Below are 23,866 nucleotides of genomic sequence, written 5' to 3' on the forward strand. Positions count from 1 at the left end.
GATTCCTATTATCAAATATGAATTGGGAGCCTTATATGACTACATTCCAAAGGATATCAAGAACACAGATGCTCTTATTATCTCCTGCAATGATTAACTTCTTGTATGCTAATGGGGCCAGAAACATTCTACTTGCCCTCCTAGAAGCAAAGACTTTTAATCAAGGCTCCCAAATCTCCTCATTGTGCCTAATCCATTCAATCACACAGTATGTGCAGCTGTGCAATAGGATGCCTCTTTGTCATTTGAACACTTATGTTACATACAGAGATGGTATGGAAATGGGCTTTTATCTGTGGAGACACCGAAAGGCACAGTATCTGCTTTCCAATAAAAGAAAGCTAACCGCTACAATGTTTGCTTCTATGGATCAGTTTACCAAATTATTACAAACAGGTGGACGGACACTGTCCTCTAGAACCCTTTTATTAGATGGAAGCCTCTCATAGTAAACACAGTGGTCATTGTTTATAGCCATTTACTTACCCGGCATTGAAAGTCCGATCCCTCTAAGCCTAAGCATCCGGAAGTGACCATCGGAAGCCCAGATTCATCTTCTTCTACTATGGTGAAACAGTAGCCATCAGTCCTAATGACAAGGAACAAAGGAAAGAAAAATAGTCAAACTCTGGAAACCCCTCCAAATATCCCAGTTTGTGTATTTTAAGTGTATGCTACGAAAACAAATGACCATAAATGTGAGGAAACCCGCTCCATAAACACAGTTGTACGACTGATTTGTCCTAAACTGAGATAAATTCCCGGGATCCAAGAAAACACTTTAGCAATAAATGTGATTAAAAAAAAATACTCAGAAACAAAATGTTATAGCCTTCAAATGCTGCATTGCTGATTGCCTGTTATCAAAGCGTTTCCCCTGCTGTGCTTTTAAAAGCAGCCACTTCTGACACAGAAAAATCATTGTTGCTATTTAACAAGTGCACACAAATGAATGCCCAGTCTCACAGTAGCATCTTGTAAAATGTGGCAACAGATTTTCACTCTGCAAATCTTTGCATCCTGCAGCATGTAAACGCGTGTAAAGTGTGGTCTATGCAAATTAATTGTATTACAACAAGCATAAGGAGCAGTGAAGGTGAATATATCTCAATCTTGTTGGCTTCGGGAATTGTTTTTTCCTTGGCGTAATATATTGCTTGCATCTTTGCACTGACAGAAGCTGGCTTTTAACACCATAAAAAAAAGCTTTCATAAAGCTTTGCACATCTACAGTTTATTTCTAGACATGTAACGACACTATTTACTGTTTACTTCATTGGCCACCAAAATCTGTGGGAATGTAACACAAATGCTGCTGGTTCTGTGAGAGTTAGAATGTACTGAGTTATCTACTTGTAAAAATATGTTAATGTGTCTGACTGCTCCGGAGAATGTTTTCCTTCCACAGTCACCCAAGCACTCGCTAATTACGTCACTGTCCAATTAATTTGGCAACACATGTATTTCCCATTGAAGTGGCAAAGACAGATTACACCTGTAGTCAAGAGAACTTTACTTTCTTGGCAGTTTTAAAAGATATTGGAAGTCTAGAATATATATAGACCTGTCTAAGACATGCAAATGAGCAAACAGTAATATTTCAATTATATATATATATATATATATATATATATATATATATATATATATATATATATATAACACACACACACACACACACACACACACACACACACACACACACACACACACCTTGTATAGAAAGTTGTTTCATGTAATTCATAAAATAAAAAAATTACCATCTTGCTAAATTGAAGCAAGCACAAATACAAGAGATGGCAAACATCTACAAGAAGCCGAAGCACTAAGGAGACCAACAGTAAATAATAACTCTCCAGTCTGCCAGTGATATCTTTGGACCATTTGGTTATCTGAACCAAGTCACACTAGGTTGGTTCTATGTTTTTTTTTTTTTTCATATTATTTGTTTACTTATTAACTTACTGGAAGGTTTACCCTTAATGTCTTATTACTAGGTGTTGGGAGTTTAAAATGACCACTAACTGAAATCTGCCAGCAAGTCATTCATAGGCCATTTTTAGGGGTACATTCTATATAGTCCAAAGCAACCATTTGGGATATTTTAAGTCAAAAATCCCTATTGAAGTCTATGGGGATTTTTGGTTAAAAACAGGCTGAATGACCGATGACACAATAGTAATTGCAGGCAGAAAGTTGCCAGTTAGCCACCATAGAAGAAGAATTAGGGATGTCCTATCCTTACAGTCAGTGCTTACATTTATTAGTTTTTTTATTTGAAAGATAGTCATGTAAAAACACTTTTTTTGTAGATAGCCTTCAAAATGTCGAGCATTGTGCTTGTGTGATCCTAATGCTGGACACATTGCTGAGTCTCCGATCGGACTGACTTTACAATTGCCGCTCAATTCGCTATGAAGCCCTACACTACCTAGGCCTGTACCTTTAAACACCTGTACCATGCTGGGAAACCCCTCCCCCCCTGATGTTTTGGAATGTAAATATATAATCTACGTCTGACGCAAAGGCCTTGAAATAGTTAATATCAATATGGACCCGGTGAATACGTTTGCAAGTTACAAATTGCCGATCATTAAGGTTTCCCCATAAATCCTAATTGTGTTCGTTTTCTGAAACATGTGGAAGCAGCCAAGAAAAATATGGTGGTGGATCTGAATGAATAATGCTTCATCACAATTTACCTTCCAAAATAAAGCATGTTCAAGTAATGTTAAGCAAGAGCAAACAGAAGAAATGTCAGGTGGAAATAGTGCAGTGCAATGAGTGAATGAGTGTATCCGTACTGAAAGTACAGAAGTGTGGGCTATACATACTGGCAGTTGCATGGCTCACAAATTCTCCCTACTATTTGTTCCTGAAAAAAGATACATCACTTTTCCTCTCAGCCTACATTTTTATATCCAACAATAATCCTATTTGAAACAATCTTTCAAGTTTTCTCCATTAATAATGATGTTAACACCCTGTAAAACACTGTGAGAACTTTCTATTTGGTATTAGGGTAGGTTTCCACATGGCACAGATCACTAGAGACAGACTAAAGCCAGACTTGGCTGTTATCCCAGAGTATTGAAAATGTGTAGCTCTACTTTTCGAAGGGAATTGTACAAAGAAAATCAAGACGGTCCGACTCATTCTCGATAAACTAGAATCATCCAATATCTTATCCGAGATGGATTTTTAGTGCATTACCATTTTGACACCATGATTACCATTCAAAGAGTAAGAATTAATAACATTTAAAGCAGAAATACTACATTTGCCCCCCCCCCCCTTTTTTTTAAAACTTTTTTCTTTTTGGTATATGTAAAGCATGTGACAATGTATCATTCTACATTATTACCTAAGCTGGCAATCGTTTGGTGCTACTGTTATAAATCTGTCAAAATCCTCATTTTGTGCCTAACGTAATGGCCGCTTTAGTCAGTGTAACTCAGCAGCTACAATGTATCCTTAAATTACGAAGGTAAGATGATCTATTGTTACAGTTTATAGCTCAAACTGCTAGGAATACTGGCAACAAATTATCCCAAACAGGAAAGTGTTGCAAAGATCTTGCACTGCTGGTGAGGTGCGAAAACCTGCTACGAAAATCAAAGAATGCATTAAACCTCATTAAAAACGGCATCAAGTGTTGAATAATAATAAAAAGAAAATGCAGTAAGTATTATCTAATACTACCCAACTGATTTATTTAAAATTAAAAAAAACATATATGATTTCACGTTTTGCTGCTTTAACAAGTGTTATATAACTAGAATAAATACATTAACTGCTAAGCAAAAAATTGGGCTGTTTTTGGCATTTCAGTCTTGGCAAAAATTGCATCACTGACAAAATGTGGCTATCTAGGCCCCCATTGACAGGGTCTAGGTAGCCACAGTTCCAATTAATGGGTTTGTTTTAAAAGTATTGTGCTTATTACTTCTTATGTAGTATTTTATTTTAATACAGTTTTTTTAATGTATCTGCTTGGCACAAAAGCACTATCAGCCGCATTTGGCAAATATGGCTTCGGGGGCAGGGGTGGGTTTGGTTTGCTGGGATAGGTGATGGGGTAGTTGTCCCAGGATGGGTGGTTATGCCTCGCGGTGGTGGTGGAGGTTTTCTTTTGGGTGGGTAACCCCTTGTTTGCCTTAGTATTTATTAAAGCATGCTTTACAATGCAATGCTTTACTAGCCACTATGGTAGCCTAGATATTCTAGTCTATGATAGAAATATTATTAATGAAATTGCGATGCGATAATGAAAGCATTATTAATGGTCGCTTTAATTCTTTCATTGCGACTATGGGTGAAATATCACACCCAGTAAATTATTATTAATTTAATTTAAATAAATTTAATTTATTATTATAAATTTGATGATTTCAGTTAAAAAAAATTGCGGTTAGAAGCCTTTTTTTTTTTTTTTTGCTTGGTGCGATATTAACTCTGTTTTAATGGAGATTGCTCTATCCAGGCCATTGGGTTTTGTAAAGGAACACAATCCTATTAACTATTTCATTGTGGTCAAAAGCCTGATTCGAAATAGTAAAAACATTAATATCACTAAGCATATTGACCAATTGCTTCAACATGGGCTAGTTGGAGATGCAAACCTAGTTAAGTTACAATACTGATATGTACTGTAACAACTCTTTGAAAACTTACAATGGAAGCCGTTATATTATCCCAAAATGCCTTTACATCAATAGTTCTGTATAATAGGGAACTATTGCATAGACTCATATTCAAGCATGCAATCACAATGGAAAATTGAAATTCAAACATAATTTTTGGAGAGAGAAAGTAGCAGTTCACATATTATTATAAAACAATACTCTTTAAAAAAAAAGTGTAATATATGTTACTCTAGTAACAGGTATTAAAGGTTTTGTAACTGAAAAAGCTAATAATGCATGATATTTGTCCAAAAATGGCATATGGATGGAATAAACCAGGGGGGGCGCAAACTTTTTTCCCTGCGCCCCCCTGCCGGCTGTCCCCTCACTCCCGCGCCCCCCCCCAACCCCAACTTACCCGCGCTCCGGCGTAATGACGTCACGTTGCCATAGCAACGTGACGTCACATGACCTCGCAGCGTCATTTTGACGCCGCGTTGCCATGGCGACGCAGGGAGGAAGCCGCCGGAGCCACGGTAAGTTAGGTTTACAGAGGCCCTGCAGCTCCCCCGGCACTTAATTTAAGTGCCTTCGGGAAGCGCGCGGGGCCTCTGTAAACCCCGCGCCCCCCGTCGGCAGTGTCGCGCCCCCCCTGGGGGTCGCGCCCCACAGTTTGCGCACCGCTGGAATAAACGATACAGAGAATGAGCGGACCCACATTGAAGGAGTGATACTTAACATAACTGAACAGGTATTTTATGGTTAAAATGAAATGCAATGCACCAACCAGCAGGTATTGTTGAATGAGTCTTCTGGACAGTGGTGGTGGCAGTAACATGACAGCAGCTTCTGTGGAGGAGCAGGTGCTGTGCTTTCAGTGTCCTCCTTCCTGCTGTCCACATTCTGCTTCGCTGAACTCCTCAACAGCATGTTATCAAAAAGATTTGCTGTAAGGCAATGGGACAAACTGTAAAGATCTGGGCGGAAAGCCAGGCACTGGCTTTTACATTTAAAAGTATACTAAAAAGAAGACAAATCATTTCATGGTAGGTTAACTTTTTGGACTTCCACAACGAGCCGAGAAAGTTTTTGAAGCTTTATTGGGAGAACTTCCAACAAGAGCGCACAAAAGCTTGAAACTCTCTATAAAATTCTCATGTACAGCAATATTCTTTTGATGCATTTCAATAAGCTGCATTCATATTCTGTCATTAATTTGCCCAGTGATGGCATAGATGGAAAAGCACTTTGCATGATCTAATGGTGGTGTTGCTCCTGCAGGAATAATAGGGTACCAAAATGTATCTAATAACAAAGAGGTGCGAAATGTGTCATGGTGTCAAAATGTCATACTAAAGTACTATCAAGCTCCAAGAATATACTAATGGGCTTATTAACAGATACCAAAGCAGTCACAGGTCTGGGCTACAAATTGGGCCAAAGAGCAAAGTAATTACTATGCAAAACAACTGTTGTACAAAGTCAGCCCGTTGTACATACTTGGGCAGTGATTACGTAGCAATCTTTAACTGTTATTTTTAAATATAACATTTCCAGGACATTTATGTTTTTTTTTAATATTATACTAAATGCATCAAAAGTGTACAGCAGTCACAAAAGTAAAGGTCCATTTTGCTGCAAAGTTAATTTTGAGAGCACAAGGCAATCTCTTAAATAGCCATTTAGAATGTATACTGTATTATTGAAAACATATGTACTCACTCTCTCTAATGGCCATTAAAATATAGCACTATACAGTACCTGTGCTGGAAACACATACATTAGAATCATTTTACCAGTAGCTACACTACAGAAACATGTTGTAAGCTATGAAACGCCTTTTTATAATAACTCGTGTTCGTGTCCACCTTTCTAAAAAAAGAATTAACACTGGATTGTGATACTTTTGAAATCTGGCCTGTGTAAATTAACATCAACAGATGTTAAATTTCTAGGTCAGTGGAACATATACTTGAAAACTAAGTCCTCTTTCAGCAAGCAGTCACAAAGCTGGTTTTGTGACTATACAACATTGTTATTCATGGACAGGGAATGAACTTTAAAATATGTTCCAGTCAGAGATTTTCAGACATCTGGCTCATGGTGGGGTGGCAAAGTTAAATAATAACATTAATAGTAATGTAGACTGAAAACATAGGTCTCTGTTTTCATTTGACATTACAGGTTTTTGATGTATTTACAGCTATCCAATATTCCAACCAGAGTTTCTGTGTCTCTGAATAAAAGTGATAAATCACAGTTGACTGTCTAACATAAATATCGGAAATGAGACAATTGGGGAAAAAAAAGTAAATGTAATAAAAAGCCATCTATCTAGATGCACAGTGCACATTATTCACTGAATGTATTTTTTATTAGATATTTTGGAAATCACACACCCAAGAAATCTCTCCCCTGAAGTAAGCTGGTGAAAGAGCTCCAGGTAGTTTTGCAAAGTACTGTATATTGCTCTGGTCAGAAGTTCCAGAAGCAAAAGTTATTCCTTTATCTCTTATTCATTTCTGAGCATGTCCAGCAGAAGAGATTATACTTAAAAACATGCTTGGCCATCAACGCCAAATAATTACCTTTATACATAAAAAAAGGTATAAAATCGATTCTTATAATTTTCTTTTTATTCTATTTATTTGATTAATAAAATTAAACATTATGGGATATTAGTCACTTTAAGTGAAAAGGCAATCCAATTTGCTTTGGTAAAACACCAGTATGTGTCAGCTCCTGCCTTGTAAACTGTACATATATTTGCAATGTAAGGTAAGTTTGCAATACCATTCACTGTGTAGTTAAAACAACCAGAAGTCCAGGTTATATATGTGCATACAATATATATGGTTTTGTCATTTCAAAAGGAAACTTGTGCAGTACAGGCATACCCCGGTTTAAGGACACTTACTTTAAGTACACTCGCGAGTAAGGTCATATTTTCAACCGCACCATACCCTTGTGTCCGCACGCTCACTTCGCGAGTACGGACACTTATTCTGCCCTACAGACCGCCGTAGTAGTGACGTGCTGATTCCCATCGCCCAATAAGCAATCGGCAGCTCGCGCATGCGCCTGTCAGCACGTCCTGAACAGCAATACCCGCTCCCTACCTGTACCGAAGCATCGATAAGTGGAAAAAAGGGAGTGCTTCACTTTAAGTACATTTTCGCTTTACATACATGCTCTGGACCCATTGCGTACGTTAATGTGGGGTATACCTGTATACATATCATTGAAGCACTGAGTACACTTTTGGCGCAAAATAAATAAAGATATACATACATACATACATATAAGCAGTGTTCGACAAACCTATACATTTGCTCGCCCCGGGCGAGTAGATTTAACCCCCGGGCGAGTAAATATTGGCCCAAGCAGCACACGTTTGGTACTAGGTGGCGGGTAGATTTTTTTGTGTGGCGAGTAGATTTTTTGGTGATTTGTCAACCACTGCATATAAGCCTCCAAGTACATCATTTAATTTCTCAACAACGTAAACTACATTTGTATTTCACAGTTTCTCAATTATTAAGATAAGGAAGCAAAATGAAAAGCAATTTTTACAAAAATGTATTGCCTATTTGGGACTGCCCTGACAGTAATGCTTTAGAAAGGTATGGGAAAGGTTCACAGATATATACTGTACATATCTCTTCTTTAAAAATGAATGCCCTGACTAGAGATGGGTGAACTGGTCCAAATCCCCTACCCCGATTTTCCCGATCTTTTCATTCAAAATCCGATCCGCACATTGAAATCCGGGTTTGGATTTCAGCGACTGCAGCCCGCGCGGATTCTCTCAAATCCGTCTGCGGTGATCGGATTTTTGGGATTTAGAAAAATCTGCCGTCAGATTTTACGTAAATCCGCTCCGGGGAAAGTGATTCATATCGAATCGGATTTTCAGGAATAGGAAAGATAACATGAATTTGCCTTTTTGTAAAACTAATCCGCGGCAGAAAGGAACTGGGCAATCCGCCGTGGATTTAAATTAGGGCGAAAAAAATTAATTCGTCTCCAGTCCTGACACGGTTCATTTCAGTTTCCATGAAAAAATATGCAATCTTGTCTTTTTTTTTTTTTTTTTTTTTTTTTTACACAATCCATCTCCAAGGTCTTGCCATTTTGGGAGCAGATTATGACATCACTGTGGTTTTTGCATGTACAACGCCTCAGCAGATGTCAGTGACTCACCAGTGAGGTGTATTTCTTCTTCTCGATTGGGAAGGAGAATGACTCAGCTTTAATCTATATTGTACAAGAAGACCTGGCTTATTCTTTGTTAATGTATTAAAAAATGTTCTGCTTTTCTTGTGAAATCAAATGGCGGGGGCACCAGGAGAAAGTGTAATACAGCTTGATCATTGCTTTGTTTTTATCTGTCCAAGGTAGTGATGTACTCCCCCAGTACTCGGCATTACCCGGCGGCTTTTCAGCAACCCGGAAATTACCCGGACCCGGCAGCTGGAAAGTGGACCCGGCGCCGGGTATCCGGGTAATGTCAGGGTAGTTGAAAAGTATCTCTTACTTACCTGCTGGAAGCCCGGGCAGACATCTGAACAGGTAAGCAGAGGTGCGGGGGCGGTGGGGCAGCATCGGCGGTCATGTGGAACCCGTGCGGGAGCTGCAGGACTCCATACTGCACTGTCAGCTGGTGAGCTGGGACCATGTGACCGGAGCAGGAGAAGAAGCTTTCCTATTGGACAGCCGGTTGTCCAATAGGAAAGCTTCTTCTCCTGCTCTGGTCACATGGTCCCAGCTCACAGTTCAGTATGGAGTCCTGCAGCTTCCGCGCTGGCTCCACACTGACCGCTGATGCTGCCCCACCGCCCCCGCACCTCTGCTTACCTGTTCAGATGTTGCCGCGGGCTTCCTCCACCCCAGGTAAGTTTCTTCCACCCCCAGGTAAGTGAAAAACCTGGTAGCCGGGTTCCCGGCCAGGTACAATACACCAAATCCTCCGGGTACCCGTTACCCGGTTTTAAAAAAATGTAGGACCCGGTCCAACACTAGTCCAAGGGGTGGATCCTCAGATGTCCATTAAATTTGGGCTAGTAACATGTCATTACCTAAATTGGTAAATAGGTAATGTCTGTTAGTTTTCCTCAGTTTAACGGGTGTCCACAAAGCTAAATACATGCAAAACAATGGTCATTAATGATCTCATTGGCACAGGCTTAACGGCATGTTAAGTTAGCGCTGCTTTGCGTTAGCTTCAAATATCATGGCGTTAAGCCTGTCTTACCCAAAGGGGGCGTTACTGCCATGCAGACACTAAATATGTATATGTATTTAGTTAAAGTAAAAAAAAAGAGAGAAGACAGGAGTGGAAAAGAGCCCTGTAAATATCAGTTAACTATATGAACAACTAGAATATCTGCTGTAGTGTCACCATTACCTTAGTTTTGTCTGTTATAAGTCTGCTTACTATATATATATGTATACATGTGTTAACATGCGTTAGATTAGGTTGCATATTTTATTATTTTTCCTTAACCAGCTTCTTTATTAGTATGGTTCTAGTTCTCTTGTTTCTTATAATCTGTTTTTTTAATGTGTGCTTCACTGTGTGTATGCATCTTAACCTGGCTGTGCTCAAAACTGTGACCATGCAGCAAGCTTAAGCCTATTGGGAACCATGTTGAATGGTTTTGAAGCAAAAGGTGGCACTGTGTGCTCATTTGCATGTCATTTCCCAGAATCCCTTGCTGCAGTGGAAGTGCTGTGTGCTGACCTATTTCAGGGTCTGGATGGGAATAACACCACCGTTTGCAATGTTACACAATGTTAAGTCCGTGCGTTAACTATAACGGAGCTCTGTGGATATGCATTGTTACAGGGAATACTTATTTTGCATATCATTAGCACCAACGCCCATTATAGTAACACAGTGGCGCGTTAGGGTTAAAACAGCACTTAATGCCTCGTTAGTGAACTTTGAAGATTCCTGCTGAAACTTAAGGCTCCGGCCCCAGTGCGCGCGGCGGAATGCCTAGTGACTCCCTCCCCCTCCATCCGAGCGCTGAAGAACTTCAGATCACTTGCGACGGGGGAGGCGCGGCAGGGGGTGCGGCCAAGACGTCACGTGGCTGGTTCGCCCTCACTGGCTGAGCCGCTGCCGTGACGTGGCCACCGCTCGGCCGCCACGCCGACAGACAAAACTCTTTGTCTTTTGGCAAAGGTGGTTGCGCGTCACGCTTTGTGCAGGCCCGCGCAGGCAGTGACTGGGGTCGGCCCCATAGAGGGCCGTACTTTGTGTGCGTCATGCAAGCAGCCACAGACAGCAGGGACAAGGCCTAACAAGGCATAAACAATTTATGCAAACTTAAGTTAACATCTCGTTAAGTCATTAACGGAGCTATATTGTGATACCCCCTAGAGCAGGGGTGGCAAACTCCAGTCTGCAAGGTTTTCAGGATATCCCTGCTTCAGCACAGGTGGTGCAGTCTTTGACTGAGCCACCTGTGCTGAAGCAGGGATATCCTGAAAACCTAAGCTGTTGGTGGCCCTTGAAGACTGGAGTTGGCCACCCCTGCTCTAGTATAGCCAAGAGAGCAGAAATCTTGCTATAATCATTCATCATGTAATATATGTAACACTGTTTCCTCAGCATGGCTGCCTACATTGATCTTTTTATTGCAAAGCTTAATTATGTATTTTGCCAGCTTATAAGGCTGTGGGGAATATGTATCCTTTACAAAGTAAAAAATAACCTTCATTTATGTTTTCATGAGCGTTTCAGTTCAGTAGTTTAATCTGCCATTTGGAATTCACCACAGACACCTCCACTGTGTGTTTCCATTTCTGAGTGCAACATCAAATAGTTAGTATTTGTGGACAGGCTAGTACTTTTCTGCCATCTTTTCCAAATTATGTTAAAAATGATGAAATCAACTTATTTTTACTCCCGTTCATTATATGAGAGGAAATGGTAGCGTACGTTGTTGTGATAGAAAAAATAAAAGCGGGAATCTCTGTACAGAAAGTGGCACGTTTGCAGGATAAGGGTCGGATTAACAGCGGGGGTCCCTGGCAGTCCCATTCAAACTGTATGGGACTGCCAGTGACCCCTGCTGTGTTAATCCCATGAGCCATTAGTCTCTGGAGAAATGTGTGAAATGTTGCAGCATGTACCTGGGTCTTGTTGGTGATAAATCCAGATTTTCCAAGGCAAGTTTAAGGCAAGTGTTAGAATACTCGTTGGCGCAGCTGTATGCTGCACACCATTACTAAAAGAAGTGACACAATTACCGGTGCTCCTGACTCCAGGGAAAACCGGTCAGTGATCCAAAATACGCAATGAAGAAAAAGCGAATCAGGGCACTACAGATTTGTTGAAAGATAAATCTATTTATGTAAGCCATAAAAACGATGTTTCGACCTATACTCAGGCCTTTCTCAAGTGAAAAGTGGCACTTTTCACTTGAGAATGGCCTGAGTATAGGTTGAAAAGTCGTATTTATGGCTTACATATATAGATTTATCTTTCAACAAATCTGTAGTGCCCTGATTCGCTTTTTCTTCATTACATGTTTGCAAGAAACATGGGTGTATTCAAAAATATATTTGTACCTATATTTTTAATTTTATTTAGTCACTTTTTATATTAAAACGCAGAGATTTGTCAGTGTATAAACCTTCTAATTATTAGACCACCGTTTCCAGATTCATACAGTTCAACCCCCTTATAACGCTGTGCTTGGGGTCCAAAGAATCACATCGTGTTTTAAGCGGATCGCGTTAGAAATAATGTACAATTGTATGTATTGTAATATAAAGTATTTAAGATACCAATAATCGTGTTCTAAAGTATTCATCAATACGAAAATTGGAAGCCACGCTTGCATCGCGCTATAAACGGATTCGCATTGTAACGGATCGCGTTATAACGGGGTTGAGCTGTATATTTAAAAAAAAATGTTTTTCCCTTTAAAAAATTAATTAAAAATAGGGGCATTGGAAGAAGATCCTTAATACATTCCCCTGGAGGAGTAAGATGAAGTTGACATTAAAAACACTGTGGAAAGGAAGATCCAATAAAGGTGATGAGTAATGGTTTCAACGCTAACAAGTCAGCAAGATGCCGTGGTTAGGGCTTTAATCTTAGGTAAACATGTTAAGGGATGATAGAGTGTGTAACAAATATATAATAAAAGTGAAAACACAGGGAAAGATGGCCTGTACTAAAACCTGGAGCTCCCATTAGGAAGCTAATGGCCGCAATATGTTTATTGGGTTACATTTTGGTGACTGATTTTACATCCTATGATGAAAGTTAAATAATAGTAGTGATATGTTAATGGGTTACATGTACAGTGGGTGATGGAGTGTTAAACTAAAGAAACTACTGGAGGATTTCTCAATGAGTTATGTAAGGAGAAATGTAGAGAGCTCTGTGGATTTTGTTTCAGATTTTGAGTGCCAGGCTGGTTTTTTTAATCAGTAACAATAAATAAAAAGAATGATGGCTGCCAGTGCCAACTACTTTAGAGAGCCTTGGCTAGAACATATAGGCTATTCTCAAAGGGCTTATGCATTCTCAAGTGGCTGTAGTCTTCCATCCATTTACTTTGATTAACAAAGGAGGGAGAGGGAGTAGGTGCTGATACCTTTTATTGGACCTACAAGTAGTTGATATGTTACAAGCTTTTGAACCTTTCAAAGTCCTTGTTCGGGTAACCCTCTCCCTCCTTTTTTGCTACATGGAAGAAAGGACTAACACGGCTATCCACCCTTCTTTGTTAATCCATTTACTTAATAATGTATGGCCTCTATTCAATTTGTCGTGAAGCTGTCTTTTGTACTTATGTATGTATATCTTTATTTATATAGCGCCATCCAGGTACCACATGTAGCACCTATCACCTGAGATCAGACTCCAAAAGACTGTTCATGGTCCCAAGGCTCAACAAAGTATCCGGCCGCTCCTCCTTCTCCTTCCGTGCACCCCAAAACTGGAACAACCTACCAGAGTCTCTTACATCCAGCACCAGTTTAAGTTCTTTCAAATCTAAGGCTGTCACACATTTTAATCTGGTCTGTAACTGTTTCATACGCCCATAATATATATATTACCTTTAACTGTGCATGCAATGTCTTGTATATAATGTATACCCTGCTCATTTATGTAACTGTATTTGTAAACATGTATTATTTGTCTTAACTCTGTGCCCAGGACATACTTGAAAACGAGAGGTAACTCTCAATGTATTACTTCCTGGTAAAATATTTTATAAATAAATAAATGTCAATCAGAATGATGCACTGAATGTGTTGTGCAGATCCAGACAAGTGCAGAACAGCCCGACTGGATGAAACAAGCAGGCATGTAATCTGAGGCTCTTCAAAGCTTTACTTTGATATCTGACCTTTACAGACACATCAGAGTTTTTGCAACAAGTGTGTGACAACACAGCCATAATCATTCCAGCGGAAGAGGTGAGAAATCTCAGAGTGCTACTGTCAAGGATAAGCAAAGAATATATATATATCAAATAAAAAGATCACTTGTGAGCACATTCACATGTCTTAGACAGGTCTGCAACCCTGCCTTTCACCATTATCACCTAGCATACAGTGCGTCCACTGCAGCAAAGGATTCTGGGAAATGACTTGCAAATGGGCACATCATGTCACATTTTGCCTGAAATCCATTTTTACATGGAACCCTTATAAGCTAATGCTCGCTGTTAACACAGCTTTTAAGAACAGAATGGGAATCAGATGCAAAGCCAGAGAAACCACTCACAGACTTTTTTCGACCTTAATGGGTCTCATCAGTGTGAGGTTGGTTATACTGGCTTTGTAATCTTTTTATTTGCTATATGCTATACGGTGGAGGTTTCTTGTCGCCTTTTTCACCCACCACAACTTAAAATGTATGTGTATACACATATACAGGGCTCGACAAATGCACTCGCCCGGTCGCCACAGGCGTGTGCATTTTGGCCGCTGTCGAGAGCTTACCTGCAGCGGTGTCCCCTGGCGTCTCCCGGTCTTCTCCGTCTTCCTCTTTAAATTCACGTTTTCCCCTGCAGCAGTAGTCAAAATGACCATGGCAATGGGACACCTCGTGAGGTCGTGACATTTTGACTACTGCTGCAGGGGAAAAACATGAATTTGAAGGGGACAAGACAGAAGAAGGCCGGGACAATGTAACAAATAATGCAAGAATGGCATACTATGAATAGAACATTTCTTATATTCTACATATGCATGAGCCCATATTGCTTTGTAGGTAATTATCCCTGATTTTGTAGTTAGTGTGTTCCAAAGACACAGGATAAGCAGGTTAAGATTTGAATTGGGCGCAAGGTAAAATTTAGAACTTTTAACTTATTTGGCAGCTGACATACAGAGGGAAATTGTTTAAGGCGAAGTACTATGCAGGATCACACTGGAGTAATGACAGTACAATTTTAAAAAGTTTTAAACTAGGTAATTGACACCGTTAAAAAAAATATTACCCAAGTAAAGCTATATTTTATTAATTTTGGGAAGTCTGAAAATGTCTTGTTTTCATTTCTGCGCAACAGCACACCACGTGATCGCATCGCAGCAATACAACATTCTGGTCTTCCTTGCCAGCGGATGCGTCATCGCGCTTTGCGTTCCCACACACACATGGCGACTGGGGCTTGCCCCATAGAGGGCTGTGCTGTGGTGTGTGGCGCGCACGCCGAAGCGCATGCCGCAGCGGCCACAAAGGACCTGGCCTTAGGGGGCTATTCTCGTGGCTCCTAAGTGTGACAAACCGTTATTAAAGAGCACTTTCTGATCAGATTGGCATGCTTTGCCATTCTCTCAGAATTCTCCCATGTTCAATCAGTGTCTAAAAGTATTTTTTTTAAGTGGTTTCACTACGGTTTTGCCAAACCGATCGGTTTGTCAAAAAATCCTACAATTCTCATATTTTGACAAAAACTGCAATTCTCGTAATTCCGTTACGCAAACCGTTTTTTTCACGCCACACCTAGGGTAGCGAGACTGGTATTGTAAGTTAGCAAATGAAAATATCACTTGTGAGCACATTCACATCTCACATATGTCTGCAACTTTGCTTTTCACCATCATCTCCTAGCATACAGTGCTTGCACTGCATCAAGGGATTCTGGAAAATTACATGCAAATGAGCACACAGGGGCTTATGCAGAGAGGTACTGCTTAAATTCGCCACAGGATTGGAATTTATAGTTGTGGTATGCAGGAAACTCCGGTAGCGCGGTGTGCAGGAAATGGCTAAGTAGGCGAGTTTCACTTGGCGTGAAACTCGCCATTCTGAGCCGCGCGGTATTAGCCCATAATACAGCCAACTTTTGTTGGCGTGCAAAATTTCCACTAAACGCGCCATTTAGTAGCTCCGATTGGCGCGTTCATGCGCATCGGAGCTACTGGAATCTTGCATTTTTTCGCAGTGGCGAGATCATGCTTCTCGCCACACGTCTGGCGAATTTGAATAGCCCCGCCAAATTCTCGCCACTATCTCTTTCAATGCAGACATTTTTGGTGCAAACCTGCCGAATTTGACCTTAACGTGCCTCTCTGCATAAGCCCCACAGTGTTTTGCTGAAAGAGCAAACTCCATAAGTCAGCCCGGGATGGAGTTAGCTCCGCCTCTGGTAGTTCCACTTCTAAAGCAAGTACAAGCCGGGCGTTTTCTGTTAACTGTGCGGTTTGTCACTTTTATACCGTAGACACAGTTTTGGCAATGATAACTTTGGAGCTACGAGAAGAGGCTCCTTAGAATACTTAGGCATACGTGGCCTGGACTAAAATGCACATTGCCTTTAAAATGCGTTAGTTGTTTGGTATAAGGTAACATCTCTATCTTTTTGCCCCGTTGCAAAACTGCATGAAATATGTGATAATGTTGAAATCCTCCTTATGTTTCTTCTGTAGCCAAGGCTTCTCCACATCACTCTGCAACTAATTGCACTTGTGGGACAAGTGCAATCAATTGTGACCACAGAAAGAATTGGCATGATTCACAGAGCTGTAATTGCTCTCCTAAACTAAAAGCATTTCTATGTTTAAAAACCTTGCTGCATTTGTTCAACTACACTGTATACTTAAATGATGGCTACATTAAACTTTGCACCCTTAGTTAACAATGTTAACCAGTCTAATGTTGATTTGTTTTATTCAGTCTGCGGATCGAATATCAGCATCTCTTTGTATTACTAATAGAAGCAATTGGAGAGTTTACATGTTTTGCTTTTTAGAAAGCAGGGAATCCACAATGCATGTGCATTCGTTAATGCAATCATTTGAAAGGGGGGGGGGGAGGGGGGGAAAGCAAGTTCATTTATTATCAATTGAATCTGAACTATAAATAAGATGTTTAAACTACAAAATAGTATCAAATTATAAAAAAAAGATGGCATTTTAGGAATTGGCAGTAAAGGCATTTAATTAAAATTTCTCCGTCTGACTTTTTGTAAATATGGATAAATATGAACAGACTATTTCCATGGTTACTGGGATACATTGGATGCATGGAAGCCAGCATGGTGCATAACAGCACTCTGAAGCAGTATTAGGATTGGAAGACATTTTAAGACTTTGACAATTTACACTCATGTCTGTAACCTGAATATGGCAGCTTTCAATTGCAATATTAATGCCACCATGGTTAAGAGTATAGATTAAAACGCCCTTTATATTGGTAATTTAACCATGTCAGTTCTACATACCCCTCTGTCACTGAATAGGTTGAAATGACTAAATAGAAATTCTAAAGAGACGTCCTAGGTGCACCAATGCCATTCATATGCCTTTGCATAATGACTCATATATACTAGGCTCATATATACTCATATACAATGCCATAATAAACCTTCTAGAAATAGAAGAGCCTTTAAAACCCATTCCACTAATAAAGCGCAAACAATAAAATCTACAATTGTAACAGTGCCAGGATTTTTTAAGGCAGCACCCACAGTGTAAATTGCTTCTCATTTGAACACGTTTTCTAACTTTGTCTGGTAATGTAATAATCCAATAGCTGTGTTTGACCTTCAACAAGTACCAGCAATGAAACAGCGGGCTCAATAAATCTACAGTAAGCCGAAAACAAAATATTTTTGTCTAGTGGCCTTTTTCCATGGCATAAACATAGTCCCCAAGTTGGTAAGAAAATCGTATCAGTGCTAAATTGACCCTTTCCATATTAGAGAGGCTTTTAAAGAAGCAATGCAAGTGTTTTTTTATTATTATTATTTTTTTTCATAACCTACGATTGAAGCAGGGGGTCTCTGGAGCTGCACCTCGTTAATTTCAGCTCTGGGGACCCCGTGCTTCCCGAGATACAGACCTCCAAAGGGGGTTCCGGTCGCTCAGCAAAGTTTCAAGCTCCCACGTCACTCAGGCGAATAGGTAGCAGAAAGTCTGTCAAGCGCTTCAGTGTGAGGCAGGTCAATGAATGAGGACACTGGGGTAAGCGTGAGAGAGCTAAGCAGGGTCACTTAATCAACCGGTGCAGGGGGAAAGGATAACCTCACCTGCTCCTTGGGTTGTGGGACCGCTCTCCTCGCTTCCTCCTGCGTGCCGCCGCCGCCGAGATGCAGGTCAGAGAATGGATGAAAGTGCGGCGCAACTGCGCATGTCCAATGAAAGGCTCCCGGATGACTTGTTCAACATAACTTTATTTGACACACACCAGGGCTACACCAGCATCTCCCCCCTCTGGGGGGAGATGCTGGTGTAGCCCTGGTGTGTGTCAAATAAAGTTATGTTGAACAAGTCATCCGGGAGCCTTTCATTGGACATGCGCAGTTGCGCCGCACTTTCATCCATTCTCCAATAGGTAGCAGAACCTGATGATGTCACATGAACCCTGCTTGCTGAGCAGAGTAGCTACTGGCACCCCACATGGAGGTATGTATCCTGGGAAGCAGGGGCCCCAGAACTGAAAATAATGAGGTTCAGCTCCTGAGACCCCTGCTTCAATCCTATGTTTAAAAAAAACATATAAAAATTGCTTAAAAAAATGACATGCTTGAATTGCCTCTTTAACACAGTGTGGGCAAATTAAGCCTCCAGAGAATTAAAGGCTACAAACAGTAAAAGAAATAAACCATAAACATTCCTCCAAAAAAAAAACTAAGTTGCAAGTTTTACTTCCATGTATCCATGTAGTGAGGTTCTACCCTGGTCTCTACAGATTCAGTATTGATTCCAGATTTATTTTCCATATCCCCGATGATAAGTGTACTGTGATGAGGCACAGAACTGCTAGGGGGTTCTACTATAACAACACACTATACCATATACTTGGAGTAATCCTGCACCTGTGATGTGTTATTCAGCAGTTAAGAAATGTAGTCCTGACTATGGCAGCTTAATATGGTCCAGCTGCTTTTCTCTGTACTCCCTTTGATTGTGAGCTGGCAAGTAATAATATTCCAGACAAGCGCGCTTATGTTCATGGCGCAGGCCATGTAACAGCGAAAAGGTAAAAAAAAAAACACGTGGACAATGCATTATTTTTTACAAACTGAATTTATCAGTATATTATGATAAATGTCTTTTAAGAGCTGAAGTTAATGTACCACACTATACTACATAATTTACATTTGAAGCAGCAGACCAAGCAATATCCTACATGTGTGTTTTATACATCAGTTCTGTACTATAAGAAAATACATGTAGCCTTTAAAAAAAAAAAAAACAACAACTCTGAATTACATTTTTAAAGTATTATAATGTAACAAACATTTGTGTTTCTATAGCAACCATTTACAAGGTCACATCCCCCTTCCTCTTCTGAGACAGGCGGGGACACACCCCTTTTTGAGCCATGCACTCTCTCTAGCAGTGCAACAATTGTATCTAGTGACTGCCTGGTCACATCATCTTCCCCACAGTATATCTCCCATATTATTGGATGTAACCTATATAAATATAATTAAAAAAAAAAACACGCGGATATCTAATTTTGAGAGATTTTATCATTTTCATACAAAATTTGCACACTGCATGGATTTCTACACCCCCAGAACCAGATCCAAATGTTAAATGTCGCTTTGACCTTGGTTGGATATGCAACAACTGTTTGACGAATACAGCGAGATGTGTTTCCGTGCACAAATGATGCAATTGTGCACAGAAACGCCATCCACGCTGTTGGCTTCATAGGCTCCAATGATACGAGTCATAACTTACAGGCGCATTGTGATACACGAGTTATTATAGTACTCGTTACATGCAGCAGCTAGACCTTTATTTTGAGAAATAATATATATATTATATTATAGGCTAAAGCAGTAAAATTCCGGGCATTATTGATTGGTTAAAATTCCGGGCATTATCCAATCAGTAATGCCCAGAATTTTACCACCGTATAGCATATAGCAAATGAAAATATAAATTATGAGCACATTCACATGTCTTAGACAGGTCTGCAACCCTTTCTCTCACCATTATCGCCTAGCTTACAGTGCTTCCACTGCAGCAAGGGATTCTGGGAAATGACATGCAAATGAGCACACAGTGTGAACTTGTGCTCTTTTGCATGTCATTTCCCAGAATCCCTTGCTACAGAGCGCTGAAGCGGTTTGAGTTCAAGGGTGAGGGAATTAAATTAAAAAAACTGTCTGGAGGTCGCTTCTCAGTCTTTTGGCTATTATCAAGTGTATGGTCTGTCCTGCCAAGGACGGACCTGGTGGATATACACTTGTTTCGATGGTCAAAATGGCTGAGAAGCGGATATAATAAGCCTGGGCATTTTTAGTCTGTTGCACCCCAGGCATGGTAAACATGGTGGGGTTCATTGGTCGCTGCACCTACAGGTTGTGATGTGGTTAGAGCACCATGTACCTGCAAAACTGGATGGCACAGTCATTTATTATTTCAGCACTGAGCATCTCCCTGGCCTTCTAGCTGGAGCACGCACATATTTTTTTGAACCGCCCCTGAGCTTCAGGTCAGGGCCTTCTTTGAGCACTTTTTGCACTGCATTGCACAGAGCACAGAAGCACTCAGCACCATGAATTGTGTTTGTGTTTTTTCACGTTTGGTTATAAGTCACCTGTCTTTCTTCGAAGAGAGTAAAGACTATGTGCCGGTCTGTAATCACCCCTCTCTCCTCGGAGAGAAAAGATTATGTGTGGTTCGCCCCGAGTGGACTCAGACCCTTCTGTCTGGCCTTCTGGCCAAGGAGGGAAAGATGAAGAGGAGATAGAGTGTTGGGACACTAGGCTTCCGCTGAAGACCCATTGGAATTCGGACCCTTTTATCTGGCCTTTTGGCCGAAAAGGGAATGAGCAAAAGGAGACTGATTCTTCGGATGAAGACTCCATGGAACATGCCAGAAATCTTCTGGGCCCTCGTGGCTGAAGACACATTGGCAGGCACCAAAAACATAGATTGTACGCTCCACGGGGCAGGGACCTGTGCCTGCAAAATGTCTCTGTAAGCGCTACGTAAAACTAGCAGCGCTATACAAAAACATGCTATTATTATTATTATAGACCAAGGACTGGAACAACCTTTGGAGAGCACAGGCACAAGTAGGGAGCACCTGGTACCCTCTGCGGACCATGAGGCATGATTTTTAGAGTGATCACTTTCACTGCTCTGGCTTAAAAACAAACAAAAAAACAACGGTCTGTGAGTAGGTTTGCTGGCTATGCATCTTAACCGAGGCTGTGCTGAAGAGCTATGTAATGCAGCGAGCATAATCTTATCCTTATAAGCTTATGTTCGCTGCATTACACAGCTTTTCAGCATGTGAAAATGGATTTGAAGCAAAAGGTGACACTGTGTGCTCATTTGCATGTCATTTCCCAGACTCCCTTGCTGCAGTGGAAGCACTGTATGCTAGGCTATAATATTGAAAGGCAGGGTTGCAGACCTGTCTATGACATGTGAATGTGCTCACAATTGATATTTTCCTAATATATAATAATATATGTATTTTTGTTTGTATAGGCCTTTAAGTATGGTTCATTATACCACTTATGCAGCCTATCCTAATGAAAACGAGACAATGTTATATACAATTTATAAATCACTGACAGACACATACTACACAGACACAGAGACAGACACACAAAATACCTCTGTTTAGTAAACCTGATTTTAAGTGTCTTTAAAGAATGACATACCTGGACACTTAACTAACATATACCTAGTTGGTGGCACTGTTTCTTTAGAAGATTATGAATATGAATGACTCAACTACACTTCTAAGTGAGAAATGCTGGTCTTTTTTTGATGAGCTACTAGATGGTACCATATGGCTCTGCTGTTCCTCAAAAAAGATTTATTTCTACAGGTACAAACAATAAAGGCTCAAAGAAAAAGCTTTTGCTGCTGCCCCTTTTATAACCTGTAATTCATCATCTTTTCATGACTAATAGCTTCTTCTCACCAGTATCTAATCTAAACAAACTCATATTTCATACAACATAAAAATACCTCCCACGACTCTTACTTGCATATAGTTCTCTGCTTGGCTGCCGTGCTCTCGCACACTTTTATCCCTCTGCTCTATCCAACAACTGAAGGATATAGAAAAAGGCACAACGGTCTCTGCAAAAGATAATGTGTTAGCCAAAAATCCCACATTTTGGTTACAACATTCAGCCTTTATCAAGGTGAGGGCTAAAGGTTGATAAAGTTTGCATGTTGCAACTGAAACGTTGGATTTTTGGCAAATAAAATATCTTTTGCGGAGACCACTGTGACCTTCTCTATATCCTTCATTGTATATTACCTCATTGGGCTGGTCAGGAAGGCCTTTCCTAGCAGGAGCACCGGGATTACTTTATTTTCTATTCTCATGGAGTAGCTGCTGCGCCTGTTGAATATCTATTTTTCCACGATCTAAACAACTGCCCCTAACTCATCCACTCCCACTTCAAGGTTTCACAAATCCCACATAAAAGTGTTCATAATAAAAAAAAATAAGTAACCCTCTAAAACTAGGATAATTGACCTGTGTCTAACTTTAGGTAACTGTGTCCACGTAAGTGTAAACGGGTGTCACCCCTCCGGGTCTAATGTCAGGGTGCTAATTGGTGCTCGTGGCTCAGAAGACCACTACCAGGCCATGCAGAATACCGTATGGTGTCCACAGTACTCCACTTTACAAAATAAAGTGGTTGCTTTATTATTACATCATTGTTAACTAACGAACAGCAGGGTAACACTTAGGGCCATACCGGCCCTTTGTGGGGACAAATGATCAGTTCAGCCTAAACCATTGCCCTACTAGGTGGTGTTTACATGTACAGTATTTTTAAAGTACAGTAACAATTGTATTTCTCTGATTGGAGTGCTGTGGACACCATTTTGTTTTGTGTAAGTAACTGTGTGCAAATACATATTTAACTTAGCTAAACATGGTGGCTCTTTTATTGCTGCTGCATAATCAAAGGCAGCGCAGCTCTGGCCCTTGAACCAGTGAAATATCTATACATTTTTCAATGAGGCATCTGTTCTGTATTAGAAGAGGAAACGGTAATTTGACGTTTCATAACATTAACCAGAGTTCAATGATTGTGACCAAGTATGTAAAAGCAAATAATTATATGGCAATCACACACCCAACCTGTAAACTTATCTAAGCTGTTAATTCGTTCAAATCTCTTTAGTTTCTGTACATCATTATTTACAATTTTGCAGACAGATTTTTATAGTTGTTTTGCTTTTAGAAGAAAGCAAGTACACATGGAATAAATTGTTAATATTGTCTTCATGAGATTAGGCAAACAGTGCCAGCATGGTTCCACTCACACGTTAATACTGTACCTTAACAGGCAGATGCAAATGAGGTATTCCTCCATTATTTGTTAAAAAATACAACACACTGATGAAAAAAAAAATGGTGACAGTCACTCTTCACTGGAGTAATTATTTAGGATCTTAATAGAGATCAGTCAGCAAGTGGTGTTTTGTGTGTCAATGTATACATGATAAACAACTATATTAGCTCAGGGGAGAGGGGGCACAATCTTTGTCCCTTGAACTCCTGTGGATCATCTCGAATCGAATCACAGCTAGGATCGATCTGCCCGAGCCTACGGAAGAAACGAGGCAAAACCTTGTTTCCGCTTTTGACTCAGGCTAAAGTGCCCTCCTCCCACCTCTGACCATCTGTTACCTCCCATGTGGCTTTGGAGAGGGATCAGTGGTCAATAGTGGTTGTTGGCGAATGAGGGACCCTCCCGTTCAAAAAGTGCCTTCAGCGTGTCCCTACCTCCTCTATTGCTTTGATCAATGGGGAATAA

The 23,866-nt window shown here is 40.4% G+C and overlaps 1 protein-coding gene across 3 annotated transcripts in view; it reads right to left on the bottom strand.

Annotated features, from left to right (window-relative positions):
- Positions 1-23,866, bottom strand: part of BMPR1B (bone morphogenetic protein receptor type 1B) — a 408,155-nt gene that overhangs the window by 34,776 nt on the left and 349,513 nt on the right. For all 3 annotated transcript variants that reach the window (XM_075609777.1, XM_075609786.1, XM_075609796.1), the window contains 2 exons: positions 5,413-5,572; positions 487-589 (listed from right to left, as the gene is read on the bottom strand). In XM_075609777.1, the coding sequence (XP_075465892.1) occupies positions 487-589; positions 5,413-5,572 (263 nt within the window). The remainder of the gene's footprint in view (positions 1-486; positions 590-5,412; positions 5,573-23,866) is intronic.

This window comes from Ascaphus truei, chromosome 1 (assembly GCF_040206685.1).
Source record: "Ascaphus truei isolate aAscTru1 chromosome 1, aAscTru1.hap1, whole genome shotgun sequence".
In the NCBI taxonomy this organism is placed as follows: domain Eukaryota; kingdom Metazoa; phylum Chordata; class Amphibia; order Anura; family Ascaphidae; genus Ascaphus; species Ascaphus truei.